Source organism: Nanorana parkeri, unplaced genomic scaffold (genome assembly GCF_000935625.1).
Source record: "Nanorana parkeri isolate BGI_ZX_2015 unplaced genomic scaffold, ASM93562v1 scaffold8, whole genome shotgun sequence".
Taxonomy (NCBI): domain Eukaryota; kingdom Metazoa; phylum Chordata; class Amphibia; order Anura; family Dicroglossidae; genus Nanorana; species Nanorana parkeri.
The window spans coordinates 43,014-70,821 of NW_017306276.1; the positions used below are offsets into that span (position 1 = coordinate 43,014).

At 38.1% G+C, this 27,808-nt stretch overlaps 1 protein-coding gene across 1 annotated transcript in view; it reads left to right on the top strand.

Moving 5' to 3' along the window:
• The window catches only part of POSTN (periostin), a 68,296-nt gene that overhangs the window by 37,767 nt on the left and 2,721 nt on the right, over positions 1-27,808 (top strand). The window contains exons 11-21 of the mRNA XM_018554246.1: positions 740-876; positions 3,378-3,508; positions 5,393-5,523; positions 6,505-6,607; positions 7,966-8,033; positions 9,844-9,889; positions 18,121-18,219; positions 20,431-20,516; positions 20,781-20,889; positions 22,505-22,585; positions 25,360-25,398. Coding sequence (XP_018409748.1) covers positions 740-876; positions 3,378-3,508; positions 5,393-5,523; positions 6,505-6,607; positions 7,966-8,033; positions 9,844-9,889; positions 18,121-18,219; positions 20,431-20,516; positions 20,781-20,889; positions 22,505-22,585; positions 25,360-25,398 — 1,030 coding nt within the window. The remainder of the gene's footprint in view (positions 1-739; positions 877-3,377; positions 3,509-5,392; positions 5,524-6,504; positions 6,608-7,965; positions 8,034-9,843; positions 9,890-18,120; positions 18,220-20,430; positions 20,517-20,780; positions 20,890-22,504; positions 22,586-25,359; positions 25,399-27,808) is intronic.

Sequence of the window (27,808 nt, forward strand, 5' to 3'; positions counted from 1 at the left end):
CTGTTTAATGCTACATTGTTGTGTGACAGAATTGATAACCATCTCACATACTGATGTCTAATAGCAAAAAGTGGGATCTGCAGTTTTCACACCAACTGGATTTATACCACATTTCTGGTACGACTAACATTTCCCACTCATCCACTAACAATGGATATTCATATTTGACTCCAGTCAAATAGTTTAAATACATATATTAGAATGCTTTTGCCTAATAAAGGAATACCTTGCAAATCTGCTCCCCTTTGAATGCTGTGTCTACATTAAGGCATAATGGAAAACTAGGGGGAAATAAGGTGCTACAGAAGTCACCCAAAAGGCACTTAAAGGTTTTTACTGCAAACTTCAATAGGGAACACAACATCCAACCCAACCTGATAATAGCACCCTGTTATGTATTATTTTAAGGGAATATATACTGGTTTTGTACATATATTCTTTATTATCGTCACCCTAAAGAGCAGACACTTACCACTCACTAGAGTTCAACTTGCTGGTGTGACAGTTTGGTATAACGTTTTGGGGTAATTTTATTAGCTGAGCTTAAGTGAACTTCATGATTAAGGAGGAATACATATATTTGCTTGCTTATATGTTAATTAATCTATAGACATGCTACAGTACTGTATATATTGTTATTATTATGTTAAAAAAATATATTTTAAAAAAATACAAACATAAATTTGTGAAAGGCACATTGTGACAATCGTTTCTTAAACACTTTTGTTTCAAACATTAGGCTGTATGCATTGAAAACTCCTGCATGCTTCGTGGAAGCAAAGAAGGAAGAAATGGTGCCATTCACGCTTTCAAAGAAATCATCAAGCCTGCTGAGAAATCATTCTTTGATATCTTGAGCCTTGACAGGCGTTTCAGGTAGGGTTCTATATTACCACTTTCTTGTAGACGAAACATGTTGGGTTTTCAATCTGAATTGTTATTTGAAGAAAGAGGGTATATAGAACTATTATGTTGATATTATCTTAGACCTTGGTGTATTGGTGTGTTTGTATTTGTCTTGTGTAGTATTTTCTTCTACTACTTTGATTGCCCACTGGATACTACCAATGAGTAAATGTACAGTATGTCATATGCCAGAGATTAAAGCTCCTGTTCCCGGACACTAATATCAGATTGTAACAATGCTGTCCACTATTAGAGTAACAGCTATTAGTATGCTGACCAATACTATTGCAATGGCAGGTTGCAGGATACTACATTAAGTTTTGCAACCCTAGCTGTAGAAAAATGGCAAGTGTTATTTTTCCCTGTAGTAGTAATGGTCAGACTTCTTGCTGTCAGGGTGGTTATGTTTGTAACACATGCACGTTTTTTTTTTTAAAGAAACTACAAAATTGACTAGATCTAGCTCCTGTGGATGTCTATTTCACATTTTCACCGCTCTTAATTGTAAAGAAGCCTTTCTATAGCCACATATTAAACTTCTTTTCCTACAATCTCAAAGCATGCCCCTTCTAATTTGCAATGACCCTAAAGTAAACAACTTTATGCCAAGTTTCTAAATGGGCTATTTAAGTATTTATACAAGGTGGCCGTATCTCCCCTAAATTGTCACTTCTCAAAGGAGAATTAATTATTTCCTAAATTAAGACCTATGGTCTGTCCATGGGTGCTTGTACCACATTACCTCATCTGCAGCCTCCATTATGTTCATAACATATTGTAGAACACAGGTGTGAGTATGCTGTTACTGAATTTGAAGAACTTTGGAGATTAATTGTACTCCATTAAATCTAGTTACCATTGAATGAGAGACACCTTCTTTAGGCTGACTCAGTGCTCACCAGTTGCTTTGGTTGGGCAACTCTGCTTTGTATTGACTGAAAGTTGCTTAAAAGGTATTCAATACCCTAGATATCACTTTCAAGATGAAAACAGGAAACAACAATTAAAATGTTAGCCTTTGTCTTACACGATTCAAAGAGCTTCTACTGTTGTACATTCATTTTGTAGAGGCATTCTTCAGATGGACTTTGCATTATGGACATGGTAACATACAACAATGTCAGCAGTCACCAAAGAGAGCAATGGGTTTTTAACTGTCCACAGATCATCATAACTTACCAAGTAGCAAATGTAGCTGTTCTGCAGCCACATCAATGCATGCATGTACACAAACCCAGAGGATTAAAGCAGGAGTTGGTTGTTATAAGTCAGATGTGGAAGATGTCTTTCTGCTCAAAATGTATTCATAAAGTCTGTATGAGATCATGTGCTGGAAATGCAAACATCTAATTTAGATCTGCTGATTGAGCAGTTTTCATCAATCATTTCTGCAACACAGGTTTATGAAACTTTTCATAAACCGCTATGAGCCATTTGACATGTAGCTAGTAAGTCATTTATGAAAGCTGACTTCATTTTGGTTTGGCAGAGCTTTATTAGAAAACTTTGGTTTGTGGTTCATACTTTTCGTATAGATTACAGCACACCACAATGACCCCATTTATTGAACACAGTGTTACTTGAGTTGGTCATGCGTATAAAATAATAATGTTATGCTGCTGGAGATTAAAGTACCTGCAGCCAAATGTATTCTAGGCAAGGTTTTTATTATTAAGGAAATTATGTTAAAATTAATTTTAGAAAAATATATTTAAAGTGTTTTGTTTTTTCATTGCCTACCTAAATGTATCAGTTAAAATAATCCCCAGAAAACTTGGGATCGAAAGTACATTGTCTATAAAGTTCTGTGGAATATTCGTAAACAACAGAAAAGAATAGACCTATTTAAAAAGACGGTACAAGGGGGGAGGGGCTGGGAAAGAGGCAATGAGTATCGTCTCCCAGCCAAGGAGTTTTCACTTTCCTGCTATTTCAATGGTAGAATAATTCTAGTTGATTGTTATTAGTTACTACAAATTACAATTTACACATTAGTATTTGCGTATTGGAAAAACTATGTTGTAGCCTGTAATAAAGTGATAATGCAGTTTCGCCATTGAAATGTACTTATACAGTATATTGAAACTGGCAAACACATAGCAAAGCAGAAGAAATATGGCTTACTTAAGGGAGTTAACTGTTAACCATCCAACATTTCTTGGTTTTGTCTGCATTCATTGTCTTCAAGGTCATTCTAGGATGTAACGTCTAATATAGTGGGTAGTATACTAACAGGGTTATTCACAAAAGGGTGAAGAGTTGGAGAAGGCAGGAGAAGTGAACAATCTAGGCCAGAATAGCTGATTTGGACAGCTGATTGAATTCTCCAATTCAGCTCACTTTCCAGTTCAGCTATGTTGTCCTAGATAGTTCACTTCTCCAAACTCTTCACCCTTTTGTAAATAACCCTGTTAAAATATTAATTTAAATTGTTTGCACAGGTAACCTTTTCTCTATGTTTCTGCTCATAGCATTTTCCTAGACCTGATCCAATCTGCAGGTCTTAAAGAGCTTCTGTCATTACCTGGAGCCTGGACCCTCCTCATCCCTACCAATGATGCCTTCAAAGACCTCAGCAGAAGCGATATTGAAGCTCTTAAAAGTAGGTTTTGTTTGGTTGGGTTTCTGAAACCTGTCCTAAGGGACCATTAACAGATCTTAGTTTCCAGATGTATATGTGTTTTCACAGCTGTGCATCTAAATAACAGTTTGAAATATTTAATTTTAATTATTCCTGGTGGTTCTATGAAGGTATATTGAAACATGACCTAGTATTGGTCCCTTGAGTACTGGTTTAAGAAACACTGCATGGTATTGTATGGTATTTCCTTTCCATTTAAATTAGGTTGTATATTCTACTTGGCTGCTTTTGAAAATAGTCGAGCAGGGGTATACACAATCTGATAGTTACAAAATGTGCGCCTAGCCCAAGCAATACCTGAGCACTGATGCAATCCAATAGAACATGATAATGAACACATCTGATACTCCCAGATCTACAGTCTACCAAGCCCCCTCACTGGAATACCAGTCTACTGCTGGAAACATAGCAAAGTGCCTGCACATTGACAGCCCCCCTGTTGTGCAGATAACAACCTGGGGCAATATAGGAGCGTGGGCACAGAATTTGTATAAAATGCTGTTTTACCAAAGAAAAACCTAACATAATTATTGGGAAAACATAGGCACAGTGCACACAATACATGGTGGATCAGTGGAAGTGCCAGTGGATTGTAACTTACAAAGACTCTGTCACCAACCTAGCAAACTACAAGTTAAACCACAAAAAAGTACTTTAAATGCTTGCATGCAGCGTTTTTCTATTCTGAAACATTTTTTTATTGACTTGCCATGTGCCTTTGAACTTGCTAGAAACTCTTCAGGAAGAGTCAATTCCCCAGGACAGCCCCCTCCTTGCTTGTACATCATAGCGCTCTCCTCTTCTGTGAGTGTCTAATTACTGTCTGTTCTGGTCCAGTTCCTCCTTCCCCCCTTCACTTCCCTACATAACTTTTATGTAGCTGCTGGGGGAGTGAACGGAAACACTATAGGGTTGCTTGAGTGTACTGGAATGTCATTTGAGTGCAAATTGAAATAGCCAATAGGAATCTAGCAATGCATTCCTATGGTGATTTTATTTTTTTCTGATGCCAGCCAACGGCTCCGTGTCAAAATAAAAAAAAGCAGTGTTTCTCTCCTGAGCGGCCAGGAGTGGGAGACTCTCGGAGCGCCCGGGAGAGTTAGGCTGTCTTGAGATCAGTGTCCCTGGTTAGCTGGTAACCAGGGATGCAGATCTCTCTGCAAGTGGCCGGAGCCAGCCATAAGATGACGGCTGGCTACGCCCAGCTGTCAGAAGCAGGCTGTTGGCCAGCTGCGGCTTTCCCCTCGGCTCAGTCAAGCTGAAGCATATGCCTTCGGCTCGACTGAGCCGCCCGGCCGACTTCAGGAGCTGAATAGACTGAATAGCCTGTACAGCAGCCCTTCGGTTCTACTGAACCGAAGGGGTCCTGGGGCCGAAGCTAGCCGAAGGATCGGCCGAACCTACGGCTAGATCCTTCGGCTGCTTCGTGAATAGACCCCTTAGTGTTCCTGCAAAAAGGCTTGAGTTAAAAAAGTGAATTTCCTGCACTGGCTTATTGTTCTTCAATCTTCATCTAATTTCAGCTTATTTTTCATAGTCCATATATTTTATCATTTTGTAAATGTGTTGTATAAAGAAACATCTACATTTTTACAGGATTAATACATCTATATTTAACTTATACTAGTAATACTATTAAACATCATCACTATTATACTAGTAAACATAATTTAATAAGTATTAAACATAACGTATACTTAAAGTAATACTATTAGACATTTTACATTAAACATATTCAGACAGTCATATGTATCTATGAAATAATGATCTAAGTTCTATTTATAATTATAATAATTGTTAAATGATTGTTGTTTGGCTAATATGTTCTATCTGATGTATTACCAGGCAACAAGGTTGGTCTTCAGAACATCCTTCTCTACCATCTTGCCCCAGGAGTATTCATTGGTGGCGGATTTGAGCCTGGTGTAACAAACATTGTGAAATCTCTCCAAGGAGGCAACATTATGTTTAAACTTGTAAGTTACTTTATTTTAAGTATGGGGCCAGGTGCACACTTGGGCGATCCTGGGACGCATGTCCCAGAACCATGCAATTGTGTGCAGTTGCACACAGCGGGTGCTGTGCGGCCCCATTGATTTCAATGGGGTTATATCCACGCGGCAATCACTGAAAAAAGGTACACGCACCTTTTTTTGCGACGCGCGGCTTTCTTAATCGCAGTAGGAAACTGAGCAATCCGCCTGGTGCGACTGGGGTGCCATTAGAAAAGTGGCACCCCAGTGGCACCTGGGGTGCCATTAGAAAAGTATAGCACCGCTAGTGCGATCAGCGACTCCATCGGCCAACAGCGCAGCCATCGGTCCGGTTTCATGGTCGATTGCCGCGCGGTCACGGATCGCACAAGTGTGAACCTGGCCTAAATGCATTAAAAAGGGCTGTGTCCCTAATGCATACTGCATTCCCCACAATAGAGTGTATTTATTTGTGCATGTGTATTGCTTTTCTCCATCAAAGTCATTATTGGGCTGCTTTGTCAAGGCAGTGAGAAGATACGATAGATAGCTATCTATAATAGAATTTGATGTATTCACCGTTTCCGTTTGCAATAGCCAATAGTAAACTAGTACGATAATCGTCAGGTGTATGGGCACCTTTAAAAGCATTTGAAACTGATTTCACATGCAGGCTAAACGCACCTCAAGGCATGCTATATTTTTCCTTCAACCAAGGCAGCACAGCAACCAAGGCTTCTTTTAACTAACGGTCAAAAGATTACTGCTTATATTTCTAGCAAAGCATACAAGCTTGTTAGAAAGATTTCTGCGTGTGTATGCTGACATTGTGAAGGAATATATCTATAGTGGTTGGATAGTTTTTCTAGCTATCTACTACTGCCTGATTTCTGTGGATACCCCAAGTCATAGTGTTATATTAATTGCTGATAAATACACAATAAACCAAGTGCCATAATTCATATACCGGTATTTCTTTTTTAGATAAATGGCTCCATTACCATCAACGGTGTCGCCTCCAATGAGAAGGATCTAATGACCACCAATGGTGTGATTCATATAGTAGATAAACTTCTCGTCCCTGCAGGTTAGTAATATTAGACAATCTTAGGCATCATCATTCTTCTTATTGATTGATTTGTTCATTCACCATAGAGCAAGACAGGTTATGTAAGCTGCTATGATTAAGGTAGGTGTATTTGTTTCTCTGGGCAGTAAATGGTTTGATGCATTCTATAAAGTGCTGCATATTATTTTGGCACTTTTTTTTTATAAAGGGGAACTTCAGCCAAAACATTTACTTTTAGTTTTGGACAGAATGAGAAAGGGTTATAACCTTTGTTGGGTTTCTAATTCTGTAGTTATTGGGGACATTTTTCCTTACTTCTTGTGCTGTCTGTTTTAATGGAAACAAGCAAAATCTCTCTAACTGGGGCAGAGACATTCACAAAATGTTTTCAAATGAGAATGAAGACAGGGACATCTGTCAAGTCTTTGTTGTTTGTGTCTCCACTAGGGAGATCTGTTCACTTTCTTAGCACCAAGATAGGAAGTGAGCTGAAATCTTCTTAACCAAGACAAAGAAAATGAATAAAAGCCTTTAAAAATGTAAAACTTCCCCCAGTTGCAACCAAAATAAAAAATGACCTTTGGATGGAGTTAAACCTCAGGTTTTTAAATTGTAGCCATTTCCTGCCTGTAATTATCCCCCAAAATCTCAGAGGCCAGATGATGGCCAGGGTAATTTTAGTGAATAAAAGTGCACATCCAGGTTCTGTCTCTTTAGACCGTAGCTGACGGTACCCTCAAAATTCCAGCCAAGAGTGTGCAGAAATCATTCTGTCCAGAAGAGCTCCTGTTTCTGAAAAAGTAACCAATGAACGGGGGCCTCTTTTTCTACTGATTCTAATAAATAAGGTCCCTTCGTGCAATGACACCAATAAAATGAGGCCTTCTCCCATTTAACACCAATTATTGGAGACACCTCACTGAATACCAATGTAACAGGGCGCTTTTACCCCTCAACATCACATTTTGGTGTGAAATTGTTTCATGAAATTAGCACTTTCTTATTATTTTATCTCACACTTCCGTGATCTATAATTAATATTATACCTGCCATTATAAAAGTAATTATTGGGGCCCAAATATAATTTCTGCACAGGGCCCCTTTCTTTGTCCACCTGTGTAGGACAGCAATGTTCTTTGCAAATGTGCTTAGCATGCACTGACTTTGTGACTTTGTGAAACCACCGGGGTGCCATTAAATGAATCCCAAAAAAGGTGCAGAGGAGATCCCTGTCACATGACCTGCCAAAATCAATGACCGACCTCTCCTCCAATCACAGAGTTCTCTTTATGCAACAAACATAGTTTGTTGCATAAAGAGTTTTTTTTCATGTCAAGGCATTATTACAATATTATGTGTCTGTTTTCATCTTTTAGATGGAGCAATTGGTGATGAACAACTGGTTGGAATTCTGAATAAGATCATAAAGTACATCACAATCAGGGTACATAATATTTAAGTTTCACATTTTGAACCTAAAATATATTTATCTGCATTTTCTTATTTTATATATCTGTTGTGCTGTATATGAGTATATGAGCCATAGGCCTTCACACCTCCCTAGAGGTTCTTTTTGCAAAATTGGGTGTATGTCAAGGCTCAAAATTTCAAGTCCTTAGCTACTAGGCAGGTTTAAAAGTTACTTGCCACCAGTTTCCCCACCTAAACCCTACCCTGCCCGAGCCTTAACTCCGCCAGGTCAGCGGTGTGACACAGAGTACAGAGATCAGTAACCATGCACAGTACAGAAGTCAGTTGTGCAATGCCGAATACAGGGGCCAGCTGTGTGACGCACAGTACAGAAATCAGTAACAACGCAGAGTGCAGAGGCCAGTGGTGTGACGCACAGTACAGAGATCAGCAGTACAGAGGTCAGTAATGTAACGCAGAGTGCAGAGGTCAGCAGTATGACTCACAGTACAGAGGTCAGTAATGTAACGCACAGTACAGAGGTCAGTAATGTAAGGCACAGTCCAGAGGTCAGTGTGACGCACAGTGCAGAGGTCAGTGTGACGCACAGTACAGAGGTCAGTAATGTAACACACAGTACAGAGGTCAGCAGTACAGAGGTCAGTGTGAGGCACAGTGCAGAGGTCAGTGTGACACACAGTAGAGAGGTCAGTGTGATGCACAATGCAGAGGTCAGTGTGACGCACAAAACAGAGGTCAGTGTGACGCACAGTGCAGAGGTCAGTGTGACACACAGTACAGAGGTCAGTGTGACGCACAGTACAGAGGGCAGTGTGACGCACAGTACAGAGGGCAGTGTGACGCACAGTACAGAGGGCAGTGTGACGCACAGTACAGAGGGCAGTGTGACGCACAGTACAGAGGGCAGTGTGACGCACAGTACAGAGGGCAGTGTGACGCACAGTACAGAGGGCAGTGTGACGCACAGTACAGAGGGCAGTGTGACGCACAGTACAGAGGTCAGTGTGACGCACAGTACAGAGATCAGTGTGGCGCACAGTACAGAGATCAGTGTGATGCACAGTACAGAGGTCAGTTTGATGCACAGTGCAGAGGTCAGTGTGACGCACAGTGAAGAGGTCAGCGGTAATAACTTTCTGGCCAGGTGTCTCACTATCTCTGCAGTCTTCCTCCCAGCCTATGGCAGCTGAGGTGGGCGGAGGAAGCTGCAGAAGACAGCAGCAGGGAAGACAGACAAACTGAATGTCATCGAGGGGTTGCGCCGCCGGCAGGACCAGAGATGGGACACTACTGCCACGGGTGATCGCTCGCTTCTGTTCTCTCTTTTCCTCCCCGGCCACTCTGTAGCTGCAGCTATAAAGGAGGAGAAGAGAGAACAGAAATGAGTGATCACCGCAGCGTTAGTGTCCCATCCCTGGTCCTGCCGGCGGCGCACCGCCTCAATGACATTCCACTCGCCCCCAAGCAATTTTCACTCGCCAGTTGCGAGGGGGCAAGTGGAAAATTTGAGGCCTGGTGTATGTTGTATACTCACAAGCAGGCTATTTAGTGGAAGTCAGATTTACAAATACAATTGCAAACCTAAATGATAATTTTATACCATAATACAGCGTAGACATGTATACTCACAACATGTCATTGTATATACTTAACTTTGCAGACATTTCTGTATTAGTCTTAACAAGCAGTCATTTTTGTTCTAATGGTGCATTATAAAGAGGGTTAAAAGGATAATTCCATTGGCTACTATAGAAAAATGGCCAGTGCCTTATGTTAACTTAATCCTATAGTTAATGTTATCTTTTTTTCTTTAATTTTCCAAGTTTGATCGTACCAGAAGATACCAGGAAATCCCCTTGACCAAATACAGTAAGTAATATCTTCATTTCATGAACAGATGTTTTTTTCTGCCGTGTCTGACACAGTTCCACTGTAATTGAATCCTAGGTTTTGTAAATAACATTTAGGGGTGCGATTCCTTAACACAACATTTTTTTTAATCAAATTCTATCCAAACTTATTGAGAAGGTTTTAGTTTTGCAACTTGCATGTTTGATAACTGCCCTTAATTGCAGCCTGGGAAATGATAGCACAAACAAAAGAATTGCAAATATTTGCTTTGGACCAAGCTCCAAAACCAAGCAGCTTGCAACATAGAATTATTATTTTTTCTGGTATTTAACATTGATAAAATGATCCTAAAGCAGTTCTAAATTAAAGAAAGGCGATGCAATAATGCTTTAGAACCTATACCGCATAAATTTGCTTTTGCATCGGGTTACATTTTCAAGACACACCATGATGATTATTTGTATCAATATAATGAATCTTATTTTCCTATAATTACCTACCAGTATATGCTAGTCATAGTTAAATATGATAAGGCATTATGCATTAGCTAGGATCTGGAGTTATTTCTCTTCATCTACCAATCAGAAACCTGTCAACCAATCAACTTGCTCTAAAAATCTAAATCTGATTGGTGGCTTTGGGAAATGAACCACAATCCTTAGTAAGTATGCTATGATACATAAGTCTCCCAGTGCCTACATGACCTGGATTTCTAAATGTGTTTGCCACTTCATAAAAAAATATTGAGCACCTCCTGCCAGTCTCGTTATGTAGTATATGTAGAAATCGAAAAATTAACTACAAATCAAAACATGCCTCTGGATCTGGGAGTCATGCTTGTAACTATCAGTCTTGCAATGCCTTATGGGACTTGTAGTTCCACAACAGCTGGAGGGCCAGAGTTGCCAAACTCTGGTTTAAGGCCTAGCTGAACTTTCAGTTTAAATCAGTTGAACACATTCCAAGTGCATCAAAACAAAAGCTGTGAAATGTGCATTTAGAAAGCAACCACATCCTGAGCAGAAATGCCTGTCCCTGGCAGTATGCTCTAGAGAAAGGCCTCTTCTCATTCTCTGTGGAAGAAACTGTCTCTCTACAGAGTTCTGACACACCCCCTACTGAGTCAGACCTATTACTCTCCAGTCAGTAGAGAGCATGAGCTTTGCTCATTGCACAGCTATAGGTCTGACTCAACAGAGGGTGTGTCAGACCTATGCAGAGAGACCACTGCTTCCACACATAAATCTAGAGTCTTTCTCTGCAGCATGCTGACAGGGGACAGGCATTTCTAATAATGGTGTGGCTGCTTTGTAAAAAAAAAGCAAACAAACTGTAAGACTTTGAACAGCTTTTGTTTTGATGCACCTGAAATGTATTAGCTGTTTAAGTAGAAAGTTCAATTAAGCTTTATCTATGTGCAGTGCTGTGAATGGAAAAGATAAACGTTTGCCATGCCACTTCCATGTACATTTATTGCATATTGTCATTTAAATATCATAATGAATGTCTAACAGAAGAAATTCTTTTTTAAAAGGTAGTCATTTCTTTTTCTTTCAGTCACAAGAACTATTACTACAGTGGTCACCTCAGGTATGTGTCAAGCCACTTCTAAATTGCTGCCTACCAATGCATATTGCTCTGCATATTTGATGTGCATGACATTTCAGCCAGGCAGTGAGACAACAATGTTTTTAATATTTCTTACCTGTCTTGCTATGTCATGTCTGTAGAGGTTAGGTGAGCATCCATTGTGACAAGTGGGAATTGTTTACATCTCTCTAGCAGCCATAGTGTTTACTGAATTCCATAACCATCTGCAGTTCAAACTGAACTCCAGGCTAAAAAAAACAACCCAGATGAAATGCATACAATAGGGGTTTTTTTACCGACCAAAGGATTAATATTTCTGTCCATCCATTCCGGAGACCTACACAGCTCTGACACACAGCAACGCCCAGTAACACCACTTACAGTTAAAATGACACTAAACCCTTAACTATTAACAAAAAATTATTTTATTTGTGTATCACTCAGCTGCAATAGTCCTATACAACCGGCCCTTTGAGGGTAACCATACTGCTGATGCTGCCCCCGATGAATTTGAGTTTGCCACCCCTGATCTACAGCCTAGTCATACACAAATAAGGTCCACTATTGTTAATAGTTAGGGTACCTACATGCATTTTTAGGATTTCATTCCTAAGTTTAGTGTCACTTTCTGTAATACAATGGTGTTCATTCCTCCCCCAGCCAGCTGACTGGACAGTGAAAGAGCAGCAGCAGACTCATAAGGTCATCCCTCTGCTCTCTTCGCTTATTGCCAGACCACTTATATGCAGCACACCTGATACGCTCCTAGTCTTGACCTCTCTTTTTCCAAGTCTGCTGTACAAGGGGATTGCAAGAGTCTGATACCAAGTCATATTCAGCTACTTACACTAGTTGCAATAAAAAAAATGTAATGAGCTGCAGGGGCATCCCGAGGCCGGGTGTCACCCGGAGCGGTTACCGGGCGACACCCCAATGTGACATCATCTTGCATTTGCGGCAATCTTATTTATACCTGCCGGCGATTTAAGTTTCAATTTTTAGGCTGATTCATGATAAAAATTGTGTATGCATAAACTAGGGTTGTCCCAATACAATTTTTTAAGACCAAGTACAAGTACTTTCCCTCAGGTACTTGCCGATACCAATTACTGATACTTTTTCTTAAAGGGACATGTGACATTGTTTCTAAAACAATACAGACTAATGATTGTTCAGTAATTGGAGAATGGCAACCAGCAACAGCGGACTACTGATCTCGGCAATCCATATTTGTTCAGCAATGGAGAACGGCAACCAGCAATCACGGATTGCTGAGATTTGTAGTCCTCTATAGCTGGTTGCCATTCTCTATTGCTGTCTACATCATTGATTCCATCAATCCATGATTATACAGAAATTATACAGGGCTGTGTACGCTCTCACCAGGGTTGCATTTGGGTCTCACCAGGCCTGCGTGTGGTCTCACCAGGGTTGCATTTGGGTCTCGCTAGGGCTGCGTACAGTCTCACCAGGGCTGCATGCGGTCTCACCTGGGCTGCGTTTGGGTCTCACCAGGGCTGCATTTGGGTCTCACCAGGGCTTCATGTGGGTTCCGGGCTCTCCGGGCAGTGCAGGTGGGTGCTGGCCTCTGTGGGTGGGCGCCTGGCTTTCCTGGTGGTGTGGGTGGTGCCAGGCTCGTGCCGGGCTCTGCGGGTGGGTGCCGTTCTCATGCCAGGCTCCAGGGTTATATGGCGGTATGAGGCGGTCCTTTGCTGTGCCTGTCTCTGCAGGTGCCAGAAAGGAGGAGCAGGAGATGTGGGGCCAGACCAGTGCTGTCAAAGACCGCTACAGCAAGGTCCCCAGCAGGTGGACTGAGGTCCCCAGCAAGTGTGGAACCTCAGACAGCCGAACTTGTTTAAAACTTTAAAGAACCAGTACTGGCCTTTAGTATCGGGGCATTTTCACGAGTACAAGAACTTGTGAAAATTCTCTATCTCGACCCCAGTACTGATACTAGTATCAGTATTGGGACATCCCTAGCATAAACTGACTCAATCAGCCAAATGAAACTGAGAAATCTGGACCACATTTGTATAATTGTTTCTTTTTCTTTTTAACAGAGCCAAAAGTAATTACAAAAGTGATTGGTGGCAGGACTGAGAAAATTCAGAGAGTTATCCCAGGAGGTATGCAATAATATAACAGATTAGTATGCTGCATCTTTATGTATTATTCTGTCATTTTAATAGAATGTATGCCGTTAAAGAATTTAATTTATACAATATTTATAAAGCACTTATTGTGTTAAAGAAAAATACATAGGAAATTTAGTGACTGCATTAGAAACCCTGTCAGGTTTTACTCTACCTGGGGCTCAGTTAAGAATATTTACCCTCAGTTCCTGTCCAACTGACAGCGCTTTAGCAGACAGGAAGTGTGGCCAACTCTCCAACAGAAACAGGCACAAAAAAGCTTTTCACTATAAGACTGCTGAGAAGGCTTGAACCTGTGTCAGATTTATATTCTGTCTGTGTCCCTGCTGCAGATTTTCCCTTACTTCCTGTCCAGAAAATGTCTCTAATAGAACCCTGGATAGTTAAATATGATTGGAGTTCTAATTCTTCCACACTCTATCATAAACTAGAAAAAAATGTTTTTGGCTCGATGAACACTTTAATAAAGAAAAGCTTCTGTTCAGTATCAACTACTTCTAGGTAACATAGGGGTATATTTATGAAGCAGTGAATGTGACATTTACCAAACATTGCCTGCAGGTGAATTTATCCTAGAGCATGTGTTTTAAATTACAGTGACTGATTCGTCATCAGTGAATAGTTGGGGAAAGTCACATTCACTACTATATAAATATGCCATAAAGTGTCTCCCCAATCCAAGACGGAGACAGAATTAATTAACTATCTGGATGAATAGCAGCATCTATTTGCTGATATTAAAGCTTTGTTTGTATGGGGTAGGGGGCAAACTAGAAGAACTGTAGGCAATAATGCGAAAAGGTTAGTTGAAGTTAGGCTTTTAACATAATTACGTTTTGATTCCTATTTGTAATTCAGTTAACATTTTTGGTATTATCAATTCCAAAATACTTCATTAATTTCAAAAGGCAAAAAAAAGTTTAATGATTTACAATGTTCGTCAGTAAAACATGCTAAATGTAGTGACTGCAAGATCATTTTTGCAAACGCTGCACAGTTTGATAGTGCCTTCATGTCAAAGGGTGTAAAGTGTGATACTCTGCTTCTGGCACTAAGAGCTTACTACAAACCCATCACCTGCACTGCCTGGAGGCATCCACATGTCTTTGTTGCATGAGGAGGCTTGCAATGACCCCTGCCCCTCCACAAAATCTGTAGAGTGGTCAACGAAACACCCAAACATCATTGGTAGACTCTGAATCTCAGAATTGCACATGTGGAGACTTTCAGTGTCTATATAATGGAAGCATCAGTGCAAATATAATATACTCATCTAATGTTAAATACAGTGATGCTTTCTTTGTGAGCCTCTGCACTTAACAGCCATGAGGCCCAGGACACATTTTACACTACATTTATGACTGTGGACTTTCCAGTAGAGGTTCTTAATCTGGTCTTCTGTGTTTGGTGAAAAGGGGCCGTATAAATCTATGTTGGACACCTTTGCTAAACACAACAACCAGTTATAACATCAGGCTTAATTTATATTACTTTGCAAAATCATCAGATGGGTCTGTGGATCAAGAACTCTTTGTGGATGGAGATTCAGGTATTCTGTGAAAACATTTTTCCACTTCATTTTTGAAACACCATGCTTGTTGGCCAAGAAATCTCACAACCCCATACCAAATGTTCTCTTTGCTGTCACTATAATTCTTTTGCCTGCTGGTTTGCTAAATGTCAATTACAATTTGTTCTTAACTGTGAAGAGTTGTTCACAAGTACGTTTGCATGAGTTATAGTGCAATGAGCCCAGATGTTTGATATTTAACCTGTTCACTATTCACCATAATGCATGCTCTGCCATTAATACCCACCATTAGTTATAGTTTCTCTATTAAAATTGTACCTTTGGGTCTTTTTAGTGCATCTGTCTGTTTTCTACAGCTTTCACTTGTGGAGTGTCCACACATATTTACTGCTCTGTTCTTTCTGCTTTCACATGCTTCACGTGGGATGTTTTTGCACCTAACGTCACAGAATGACCACATATGAAATGGTACTAATAAAATTGTACTTTATACATTAATGAAAATAAGAATAATGAAATGAGTGTTCTATGAACACACATTTAGAATAAAGGTAATGTATGAAATATGATACCTCTCTATAAAAAATGTACAATGAAATGAGGAAACCTAGAGCTAAACAGTTATTTTATCTAAAAAAAACAACATAAAAAATGCAGAAGTATGTTTGTATGAGTACCTATAGCTATTTGCTTCACAGAAATATCACTATTTATCCCCTATCCTAACTAATTATTGCTATTTAAAACTTCTTAAAAAATTATCACTGCATAACCAAAAGGGTTGAATTGTAAAAAAATAGAATAAACAAGAGCTGACATACAATTTGATCTGTTGTCTGTTGTGGACCTTACAGTATTTACACTGGTCTTCTTTGCTTGCACATGGATTATTTTTTGGATGATTACATTTGGATGATAGAAGTCAGCAAAGCGTCATCTCAATGAAGCTAAGGAAAAATTCCCTTGCAAAATTAACAGCCTATTTGCCTTTAGTAATTCAATCCATTTTTTTGCATCGTTCATCAAATGGATGCAGTGGATTCCAGTCCTAACCCCCTTCAAGCAAAGAAGAATACAGGCAGCCCCCCGCGTTATGAACATTCGAGTTATGTATGACCCCTACTAATAAACGGAGGTCCCAGACTGTTCCACTAGTTGTAATGCAGCCATGCTCCCGCCGATGTTCATAGTACTGTTCCTGTACATTACAGGAAGTTGTTAGATGTGCAGACGAGGAGGGCCTGCCTCTTCTTCCGGGTCTGGTACTGTACATTACAGGAAATTGTACAATCATCTGTCCAAGTTGCATTTAAAGTAGAACTCAATACAATTTTTTTGTTTGTTTGTTTTGGTTAGTATGGTGTGGAATTAGAGCCACTGTGAGGACAGCAAAACAGGGTTAACCCTCCCCTATGCTATCCAAAACTAAAAAATGTTTTTTGGGCTGGAATTACACCTAAAAAATTTACCTGTTCCAACTTGCATACAAATCCAACTTAAGAACAAACCTACAGTCCCTATCTTGTTCATAACCTGGGGACTGCCTGTATTTGATAAAATGGTTTTAATGATCTTATGCCATTGGTGTTATAAATTACTTCTAAAATATGTAGCATTGCCGTTTGAATTTTCTAAATATTAATAAATATATACCCTGCATATTTCTGCATTCTAAAATCATTCCATGTACAGATTTAAAATAACATCATCAGTAAAGTAACCCTCTAATGGTAAAACTAAAACCACAATAGAATCATTTTTATGCTAATTTTTTCAGCAGCCCGTGTCTCCTACTTTTCCTCCATAGCCTATGAAAGACTCTTTGACATTTGCTTCCTTTAAGTAAGTCTACCTCCCTTAGGGAGAAGGATGGTAGTGAATCTGGCTTAATGCAGCCTTTCCACAAGGATCACAGATGATCCATCTTCCATGTATCATAAATAAATGTTTTGGATCTACATCACTGCTGTCTATTTCCTATACATACCAAGCCATGGAGACGGAGTGCAAGAGATCAGACTGGAGCCTCCTATTGTCCTCTGAGGCAATACAAATGCCTTTTATTATTATTTCTTAACTTAAGCTAGCTAAATACATTATTTTCACTCATTTTACCTGAGGGCATGTTCACTAAAACAACATGCAAAAGAAAATGTAGTAATTGTTTTTCTTTATTATTGTAGAGACAACCATTACTAGAGTTACAAAAGTTATTGAAGGAAAACCCGAAGTCAGAGTGATCCCAGGAGGAGAAACCAGAATTACTAGAGTTATCCAGGGAGGTAAGTTACCATCACTACTGTGGAAAGTTTAGAACATTTCATAGTACTGTTTGCCAGTTAGAACGTGATTTACTAGTAATATCTTCCATAAGTTTACTTTTAAAGCACAGTATTTGAAAGTAGTGAATGGACTTATAGCATCCCTTCATCAACATATAGGGGGTGATTTACTAACCTAAACACACGCACGCACTAGGTGCGTGTGATTTTTACACAGCAAAACGTATTTATCAACCAAAAAGTCTCTAAAAGCATATTTCCACTAATGCCATATATGGAAAAATCATGCACATGATGCATATATAATGCTGCTTCACAGTTTAGACAAAAATGGTTAGCTCATGCATTTACATTCCTGCATTTATCAACGCAAGCAACACAACATAGAGCTAATTTACACAAGATCACCTTGCAAATTCATGCAGGGCTTTGCACAACACACCTGCTGGGTGTGTACACACTACAAAGGTGTTTAGATTCCACCCATAGATCATGCTGGGAGGGAACACACTACAGAGGTGTATACATGTTCGTGGTGTGTTTATAAGGTTAGTAAATCAACCCCATATAGTCATCAAAATCTCCATCCCTTCATCAAGTCATGCCATCATTCATCTCTTCATGGACTCATCCACTCAGTCATCTAGTTATCCAATTGCTTTGCTTATTTTTTTTTTACAACCATCTTTCTAGAGCCCTCTATCACCAAAATCACCAAAGTTATAGAAGGAGAACCAGAATTCAGCTTGTTTAAGGAAGGAGAGACTAAAATAACCAAAGTCATTCAAGGTGGTAACAATACATTTTATCATTACTGTATATAATGTATATTTTCTTCCTATTTGACACATTTCTCCATCTAACTTTCGTATGCACAATGTAAACAATAGAGTTAGAATCCTAGATATGCTGTATTGGTTTATTATATAACTCTTCAGAAGCTCTGCCACCAGCATCCATGATCGATACTTGATACTTAGCCCCATTCTTACCCACTTCCAACAAAAATCTAGTAATATTGATTAACCCTGACTCCCTGACTGTAAAGATGACCAATGGCCATCAGAGTAGCTGGCATGATAGGTTTTTATAGAACTATTTTTTCTTCCTCTACTACCTTCTACAGTTGCATAATACAACATATATTGAGGGCACAACATCCTAGACTTACTTATCTACATTTAATAATATGCACATGCATGTAATTTGGTTAACTGATGTTCAGTTACTTTTGTTGCATAACTAGAACAATTTTTTTGATTTGTATTTGTTGAAATCAAATTCATGTTAAAGATATACTGCTGCATGTTTGTGTGTGGGTGTGTAGGCGTTTGCTTTATAATAAATTATCGAATTGTCTGGCTCATTTAAATGCAAATGAAAAATAATAGGGATGCACCGATACCGGTATTTGGTATCGAGTACGAGTACCGATATTTTTTCCGGTATACTGAATACCGACTACAGGAAGTCCCATTCAGGAAGTCAGGTGGCGTGTAATGATTCGCCACCTGGCTTCCTGATTACCCGGTAAGCCGTACGGCGTGAAAAAAGACTCGCCACCCGGCTTCCCGATTGGCAGGGAAGCCGTCCCCGTTCTTCTCGTCACTAGACGAGAAAGCATGAAGCCGGCTTCCCGGCCAATCAGAAACCTGGGCGCCGTGTCATTACATGGCGACTGGCTTCCTGACTGGCCAGCTTCCCGACCAATCAGGTAGCCGGGAAGCGAGTCATTACACGCTGCCCGGCTTCCTGATTGGCCGGGAAGCCGGCGCCATGCTCTCTCGTCGAGACTTCCTGATACCGGAAGTATCAGGCTAGGCATTGGAGCATTTGGGCGAGTATGAGTACTAGCCCAAATACTCGGCATCAGCATCGATACCGATACTAGTATCATCCGTGCATCCCTAAAATCAACCTACAATTACACTGGTCAGTAGTTTGGCTAAAGTGACTGAGGCAAGTCAAATTTCCAACTCTAAAGGAATGCTGGCAATATTGGTTTTATATATTAAATTGATTTTTCAGTTGCCTAATGTTGACATATATCGCAACCTAAATGTATTTATTGTGAGGCTTTGCAAACAGTTCTTATTTCATGTAGGCTGGCTCCTACATATTAAGCTGGCCATACACTGGCCATAATTTTGTTTAACAAAATACGTTTTTGGATTGTTTGTTTGATTTCCTAATAGCATAGCAACCTTCCCTCCGTTGTTCACTACTTTTTTAATAAATATTGTCCCATCAAACAATAAAAGTAACGTAAATATCTGATTTTTTTACTTTTTGTTTCACAATTAAATGATCAGAACCCATCATGACTAAGATCACTAGAGTGATTGAAGGTGAACCAGAATTTAAACTGGTTAAGGAGGGTGAACTTTATTTGACAAAAGTGATTCAAGGAGGTAAAGTAAAAAGAAAGAAAATCTATTCTGCCTTCCTTTACTTGTACATAGTAACCTAATTTCTATTTCTTTATCTCACACAAAATATTTCAATCCTAATCAATTATCTTTAATAATAGCTGAAATTCACATTTTAATACATGTAATAATAGAAATAATTTCTAAGGAATTGTATCTTTTTGTTTTTGTATTAAATGTATCAGCACCCACAATTACTAAAACCACTAGGGTGATTGAAGGTGGTAATGAAAGGAAAAAATGGAACTGCATAAACAGTTTGTTGGAGGTAAAATGAAAAACAAACTGCAAGATCTTTGCTTTTCTTAATTTGTACAGACATTGAAATAATAAATGATTATTATCATCACTATATTTTTCATCCACTTTAATTTTTCCTTAGACCATAAAACTTGCAGCCATGTGTTCTTAGAATCACAGCTGCCTACTCAGATAAAAATTTATACAAATGGAAAAAGAATCACCTTTATTATTTCCAGTCTTTTTCAGGTTTTTTTACAATTATATTTAAACAAATTATTATGTTATACATTTCAGTCCTTTTATTTTTCCTTTTTACAATCAACTTTGTTAGAACCCACTATTTCTAAGATCACTAGAGTGATTGAAGGTGAGCCACATTTTAAGCTGGTAAAGGAAGGTGAAACAGAAATTACTAAAGTAATCCAAGGAGGTAATGTAAAAATGATGGGACTTTCATAATTCTGTTCTCTAATCATCTCTTGAGATGATCTCTTCAAGTTCAGTACAAAAAACACTCTAGAATTTAAATTTTCAGGCTAAGGAAGTGTATACCACCAAGAGAATGGTGAGCCACATACTTCATTCTGCCTTAAAGAAAATAAAACATTCCTTAAAATGAAATTTCTATCTATTTAATCATATGCTTTTGGTAAAATGATGCATAAACAGGACTGTATTAAGAGTTTGCTGGTTAATTTCTTTACAGGTCCTGAAATAAAATACACCCGTGTCTCCACTGGTATCGGAGGTGACATTAGTGATGACGAGCTTAAACGGAGGCTAGAGGAAGGTTTGTATATACTTTTATGATCCTGTTACTGGAAAAAGTATAATATAGTTGATTAGTAAAATGCAAATATAGAAAATGGTATGGATGTTCTACAAACTAAGAGGTTGGTTTATCCTTAAAGTGAAACTGTGCCTAGACTATGCACACCAAAGTATTGTGGAGAAATTAATTTTCAAAGTTCATAACACATACATACACCAAAATATTGTTTCTATGTGAAAAAATCCTGGAAACATGCCTGCTCATTAATGTAAATACATAGCAGATGTTTCTATGTTATTAGAAACCGACTTGAACCCGACTTCAGAGTCTTTGTTGTGAACTTTGAGGATATTTGAGAAAGAAAATATTTCACATTACAAGCAGCCAAAGAGGTCAAGGATGGCATGTGTTATAGCTTGTTTACTGCTTGCTAAGAATATGTGAATAATGTGTTGTCTGTAGTCTGGTCACAGGTGCACCTTAAAGCAAATTATTGCTGAGTGTCCTCAAGGAGATATTTTCCATTACTTCCTGCTCCCCAACACCTGAAATCTCACAAACAGCAATAAAACCTCTTTTTGTTTCTTACTTAGAAATTCTATCAGGTTTTAGTTTTTTTTATAACTGTCTGTATCTCCATTTGGGAAGAGACCCCTGTCATGTGTCCCAGTGACTTCTTTTATGTCATGGTGTGACAGTGTATCGCCAAGACGGAAAGCTAGAGAGGTTTTTCCCAACAGGAACACAGAGAAAAACTCTGAAGACATTTGACTGCTTATTTAGGTAAACAGTCACCACAAAGGGGCTGATCTAAAACAGGTAGCCATGCCCAGTTAAGCTGCGTTATATTCAAAGCAGCAATGGATTAGGGGAAAATGTAATTCGGTAAATTTAGAATGCCCTTTAACCTTACTCATATATATTTTTAAAACAAACACATTTGTGTTCATTGGTTATTTATATCATAACATTATTGTGCAAATCAATAATGATAATTTTTTTTTGCAAATGTAGAGGATAATTGATGTAAAACAAGACAGTGTCAAAACTTATCCAACAGCTAAAAACAATCAAGAAATTATTTTTTAACCAAGAGAAAAAAGTGTGTTAATAATTTAATAATACTGTGTTAATGTGTTTGTAATGAACAAACATTACAAACACAAAACAAAAACTGTTTTAACAGTCTAGATGTAGGTTATCCGTGATCTATCTTATATAACTTATGATTTTCTGTTTGTATTGACTTGTACAAATAAGCTGAATAGAGACTTAAAAAAGTAAATGTATCTTTTTTCAGAATCTCTGTTAGTCATTCACAAAAGATACAGTCAGAATAATAATCTGATTGGTTATTTGATTTAAACAGGTATGGTAAATGTTTGGTAATTCCATTTAATTAGTACACAAGATATATGGAGTACATAAGAGGTATACCATATTACAATCATCCTTTTGATAAAACCATCCATGTGTAGAGTTCTATTTTTCCAGAGACAACATTTATACATGTCTGAGTGTCCTTTCTCTTGGTCATTAAATATGCAATAAGTACTACTGTATGGGTTATGTCAACCCTCTAGTTTATACATACATTCCTGAACATTGATGCCATAAACATGTATCCTATCAGAAGTCACCAAGGTATCCAAGTTCATTGAAGGTGATTCACAATTACTTGAAGATGAAGAACTGAAAAGGCTTCTCCAGGGAGGTTAGTGAGTTCAACTGGGCAACTAATATCATATAACACAGGTTATGCTGGTGATGGTAAGCTATCTGGTGTAATCATTTCTTTTTAAAGACTAAAGTTGTATATTTTACATTTATTGGTTTCATTACATCATTTACAACAATCTGAACAATTCCTGTAATAAAAAAATCAAATTTGTTTGGAAACGTGTTTGTAATACAATTTAGTCTTTAAAAAATAACTAACAAAAAGGGGACAATGAACATTTGTTTGCTTCATACTTGTGTCTCATAAAGAAAAAAAAAAACCCTTAAAAGCTCATATTTCAAAAACAGAAAGAAAAAAATAAATTTAAAACAAAGATTCATTCCTCCCCTAACTTTTCTTTTACAGCATGTGTTTGGTAGACCAATGTTGATTAAACATGATCATTTTTAATGTATCTCCTTCAGATATCTAACACAAGATGATTTATAACTAATTAACAATTGAAATTATGGGCATATTTATGTATTAACTTAATGCTATGTAATTTTAATATCCAAATGTATCAAATGAACATGATCTTTAATGATGATGATGATGATGTTAATAAACGTGCTCATAGATGTTAGATGGTCATTGTTGGCAAAAACAGATCACAACTAGGTTGTCTGTAGGGTATGGCAAACCAAGGCAGACATTCTTAAGTCCTCACCATTGGGATAAAAACCTGTGCATTGGATTGTGTAGCCCAAAATCTGTTATTTGTCTAGTTGTAACATACATCTGCATACACATGTGTGTATATGTATGCATTGGGTTGGGGGAAGATTTTTCTGCCATTGTTTGCTCACATCTAGCCACTGTCTAAACTCTAAAGTCTATAGGCCCTACAATACTGATTTATAAAAGTGTAATGTATATAAGCCATAAGGAACAACTGCTCCACAACAGGTGTATATTATGCACACAATCCATAGAATCTTTGCTGAAATCAGAACTTCAACCTCACCTTGTGTGCTTTTCATTCCCTCAGGTTTCCCACAATACTCAATGCTTCTCACAGTGTCCTCCTTAATTCTAAATACAACTCTGTGGTGCTATGTTATTTCCAGTATCATGGCCAGCATCATTCAGACATTCCACCTTCTGCTAGACTGTCAGCGGCACTCAGGACTACAGGAGATTTTTCTTACCAATGCAGACCATCTAGCAATGCCCATTGGTCCTCATTCAACCCTGTATTTAATCTGCCCATAATTCTGCCCACAAACCCATCCATAATCCTACCAAGACTGGTTAGCAAAGCCCATGAGCCAGACCCCTGAGTCTGTGGGGGATGAGGACTCATCTTAAATGTATTTTAGGAAGGGGCACTAGCTATAATGAGAGCAGTGCAGTAGCTGGTACCTGAGTGTCACCTAACACAGGACACAATCCGCATACAATGCTGTATATTTCTTGTGTGTTTTCATGGGCCTCTTCTGAGGACTGTAGTCTTCTACTATAGGTAAGAACTGGTATTTTAATAATAAATTATATCGTAGCAAAATTGGTAAAACTAAGATGGATTTTTTAAAATGCCCATAGATTGTATAAATTGGGTTACTGGGTGTGACTGAGGCAGGGACATCAGAATGTACATTCTACAGGAGTATAATCTGATATATGCCATTGAATGTTATCTTTAATGCATAGATAACACTAAATAGTCTAAATGCTAATATCAATATAGTACGTAAACACATTTGACTGATATAATTTAGGAGCCTTTAAAAAACGTGTGATTGAAATTTTATTGGTGGAGATTCTTATTTTTTAGACCTCCCCCCATCCAGATCTCTACTTACCCCCTCGTAAAAAGTCAGTAGGTTAGTCTGACAGGAACGGTCTCTCCTGAACCCATGTTGATTCTCACTAACTATACCATTAGCCTGAACAAATTCTACTAAATAGTCCTTAATCATCCACTCTAGCAGTTTGCACACTACTGATGCAAGACTAACTGGCCTGTAATTCCCAGGTTGGCATTTTGCCCCCTTTTTGAAAATTGTATTATTCCTATGTATTATTCCTATGTGCACAGTCATAATTTTAACACAGGTTGGGCTTCTGACACCTTTTGTATGTGATGCATTTAGCAGGTATCACAACCTACAGTTAAAACTGCTAGCCTTAGCGCTGCAGCTAATGGGCTGCTTGTACTTGGCATATTTGCTGAACTCATTTGGAATCTTTTAATGGCTATTCCTGCATACCCAGGATGAAAAATGAAATGCTCTAGCTAATTGTGCATATAAAGCTTCAACCTGGATCACCAAAATCTATGTATAAATAGTTTTTCTTCAATAGTGGCCAAATTGTATATATCATCAAAGTGTCCAGCAGTTTTTGCAGAAGCAGTTTGTATGAGTATACATACATCAGAAAGAGTGTCATTTAAATTTTATAAAATATAAAATTGTGGAAATGTAATTAAAATACTATTTCATTATGAAGCAATGTGACGTTATACATTTAAGACCATTCCATAAACAAATAATATCAAATGGTGTCATCAAGCTTTTATAATACCTGCATAACTAGCAAGTCTAACCTTTTGGCAGAAGTTAATGAGAATATTTTGCTCAGTGACAACAGGAAAAATAACTATGCTTCTTTTAAGATCTTTGTTTTATAGGCAAACCATTACAACACAGGAGACATCTCACAGTCCTACAGAAATTGATTGGGCTTTTTATAGACCTTCTAGATAATGATGTTGCTTTCCCTACTTGTTGCATTTATCTTATTCTTTCTACTCTTTTATCCAGAACCTCAGGTCAGAAGAACACAGTCCAGAAGGATACAAGGTATAGGATATATTTGATTTACTATGTTTTAACTTCTTTATTATGTTTCCTAATGTCCTAAAAGGAGTCAATTTCATTTTAAGGTTGTGTGATAACAATGGCTATTGAAAATGTATGTGCCCAATTCAGTTAGCAACTAATGATAGATTTTCCCCATCAAAGTCTAGTCAGGTTGTGATCAAGCCTTTTATTGTTCCTGTTTGGAGATTTATTGCCTTAGTGGATGCTGCGGTGCTCACTGGTACTCCAAAAACCAATGGTAACCACTACCTCAGTGGTGGTAACAATATGCTTATAACGAATTAAAGAGCTACTCAGAAATATATAATACCATGTGATGTGAGAGCGAACTCTCTCTTTTACAAAACAGTACCATAATTTCTATATTTTGTGTTTGATCATGTTCCTACATAAAGTGGAAGTTCACCCTAGAAATCATCAATGAGCTTTACAAAGCCAAATAACACATATAACACACCTTGATAAATGCATAGCATCGTGTTTGACTTCTGTCCACACTCCGGCTATCCAGCAATCAGCATTGGAATCTGCCGTCCATTTACTAGAAGCAATATGCAGTTCATGGTGTCGCTAAGCCCACCCATGCTCTCTCTGTGTCTTGTTGCCAAGAATGGCTGGTATACACTTCCTCTGTTCCCTGATATTTTCAAAGATGGAGATAGCACAAGGATGGGGGGGGTGAGGGGGGAGGGTTAGGGGGGACTGAGTGATACTGGAAAATGAGCAGTGGTTTTCAATGCTGATTGCTGGATAATTGGAGTGTGGACAAAAGTCAACAATGGTGCTATGCATTTATCAAGATACATGTGTTATATGACAGTTTAATGTTCATGCATTATTTGTAGGGTGATTTCCACTTTAACTGGCATGCTGTTTAAATATAAATAGTTCAATATTGATAATTGTAATACTGAATGTAAGGGGTCTCCTCTAAATGTATATGGTTAATGCAAATAGATAAAATATATGCATGTAGAATAAGGTGTGGTAGCTATTTTTAGAGCAATACATGTTTATGAAGTTTTTAACCTGGCATATTATTAATAGAGAGACAGTTGAAGCTTGACACACTGCTGCTTTCCTAATTCTGAGAATTTCACCTGATTTTTATAATTATGATTTAGTATAGATTCATTTGAAAAACTCTAATCAGTCGTATCAACAGTGATAGTAAGAACAAATCTTTCATCTGTATAAAAAGTATATTATCGCTAGAATGCCTTCCAGACAATCAAGCCAAAACATGTTTTAAAATGTTTCATAAGAGAACTAATGTAGCTTAATTAAGTGAAGATTTGCTCAGGGGTAATATGTGCTTAAACATTATTATAATGAAGTTACAAAGGGATGGCTGAGCAACAGCAATACAAGCATACTATATTCAGTATGTACTAAAGAATAGTTCCACACAACACTAAACATCCATGCAAGGAGAGATGTCATAAAGTACACTGCACACATTCATTGTTCCAGAGAAGATACCTTCCAAAGTTGTTAGAGACTTACGTTATTCTTAAATATATGGGCAGGCTGCAGAAGCCAGGTCTAGAACTGATGCTGCAGACTAAGCTGACTACAAATATGGTTTGTTGCACTGAGATAAACAATTATCTTGACCTAACCTTGACCTACTATTGGGAAAAGTGCTTATGATAATACTAATTCTGACTGCTAGTAATAGACCAAAATGTGTACCAAAAGGGATATCTCTTAATTTATCAACTTAGCAGCCACTGATAGTGTGTGGAGTAGATATTGTTGAAGACTTGTGACTGTTCCCAGGCTCATCCTCTCAAAGTCAAACTGCCCTGTGAATACCTGTTTTAGCGTAAAGTAACATCATACATTATGGGGAATGGCAACATATTTGAAGAGAAGGCGCATAAATATATTCAGCATTGAAGAAAGTATTAGATCTGCTACCTTTTTTTTAATGTAGGTAGTAAAATAGAAATAGAATTTCCCAATTCCATGACCTTACAAAAGTAAGAGGTTACAGGCACTATTGACCATATGTTTCAGAACATCCTTGCAAGGTAAAACATATATTGAATTCACATACTCAAGCAGCAGCTTGACACATCTTTTTGTTGACTGTCTGTCTTTAAGAAGTGTGCAAAGAAAAGATAGATATCCCATTTAACAATTCAGGAGGCAGTAAAGTTGGATGACAGAAGGGCAGCTATTAGGAAAAATTATGTTAGACTTACTTTTGTTAGCAGGGGATAAAATACATTCTGAAATACTGCCCACTTGGAAAGATACACTGGAAAATTTAGATGACTTGGTCAATAAAGTAATTCCTATTAGTCATCAGTTCCTGAAACCTTGAGAGTTGTTTAATCTGTATAATTGTAATTGTATAATTGAAATGTTCATGGGTTCTGCA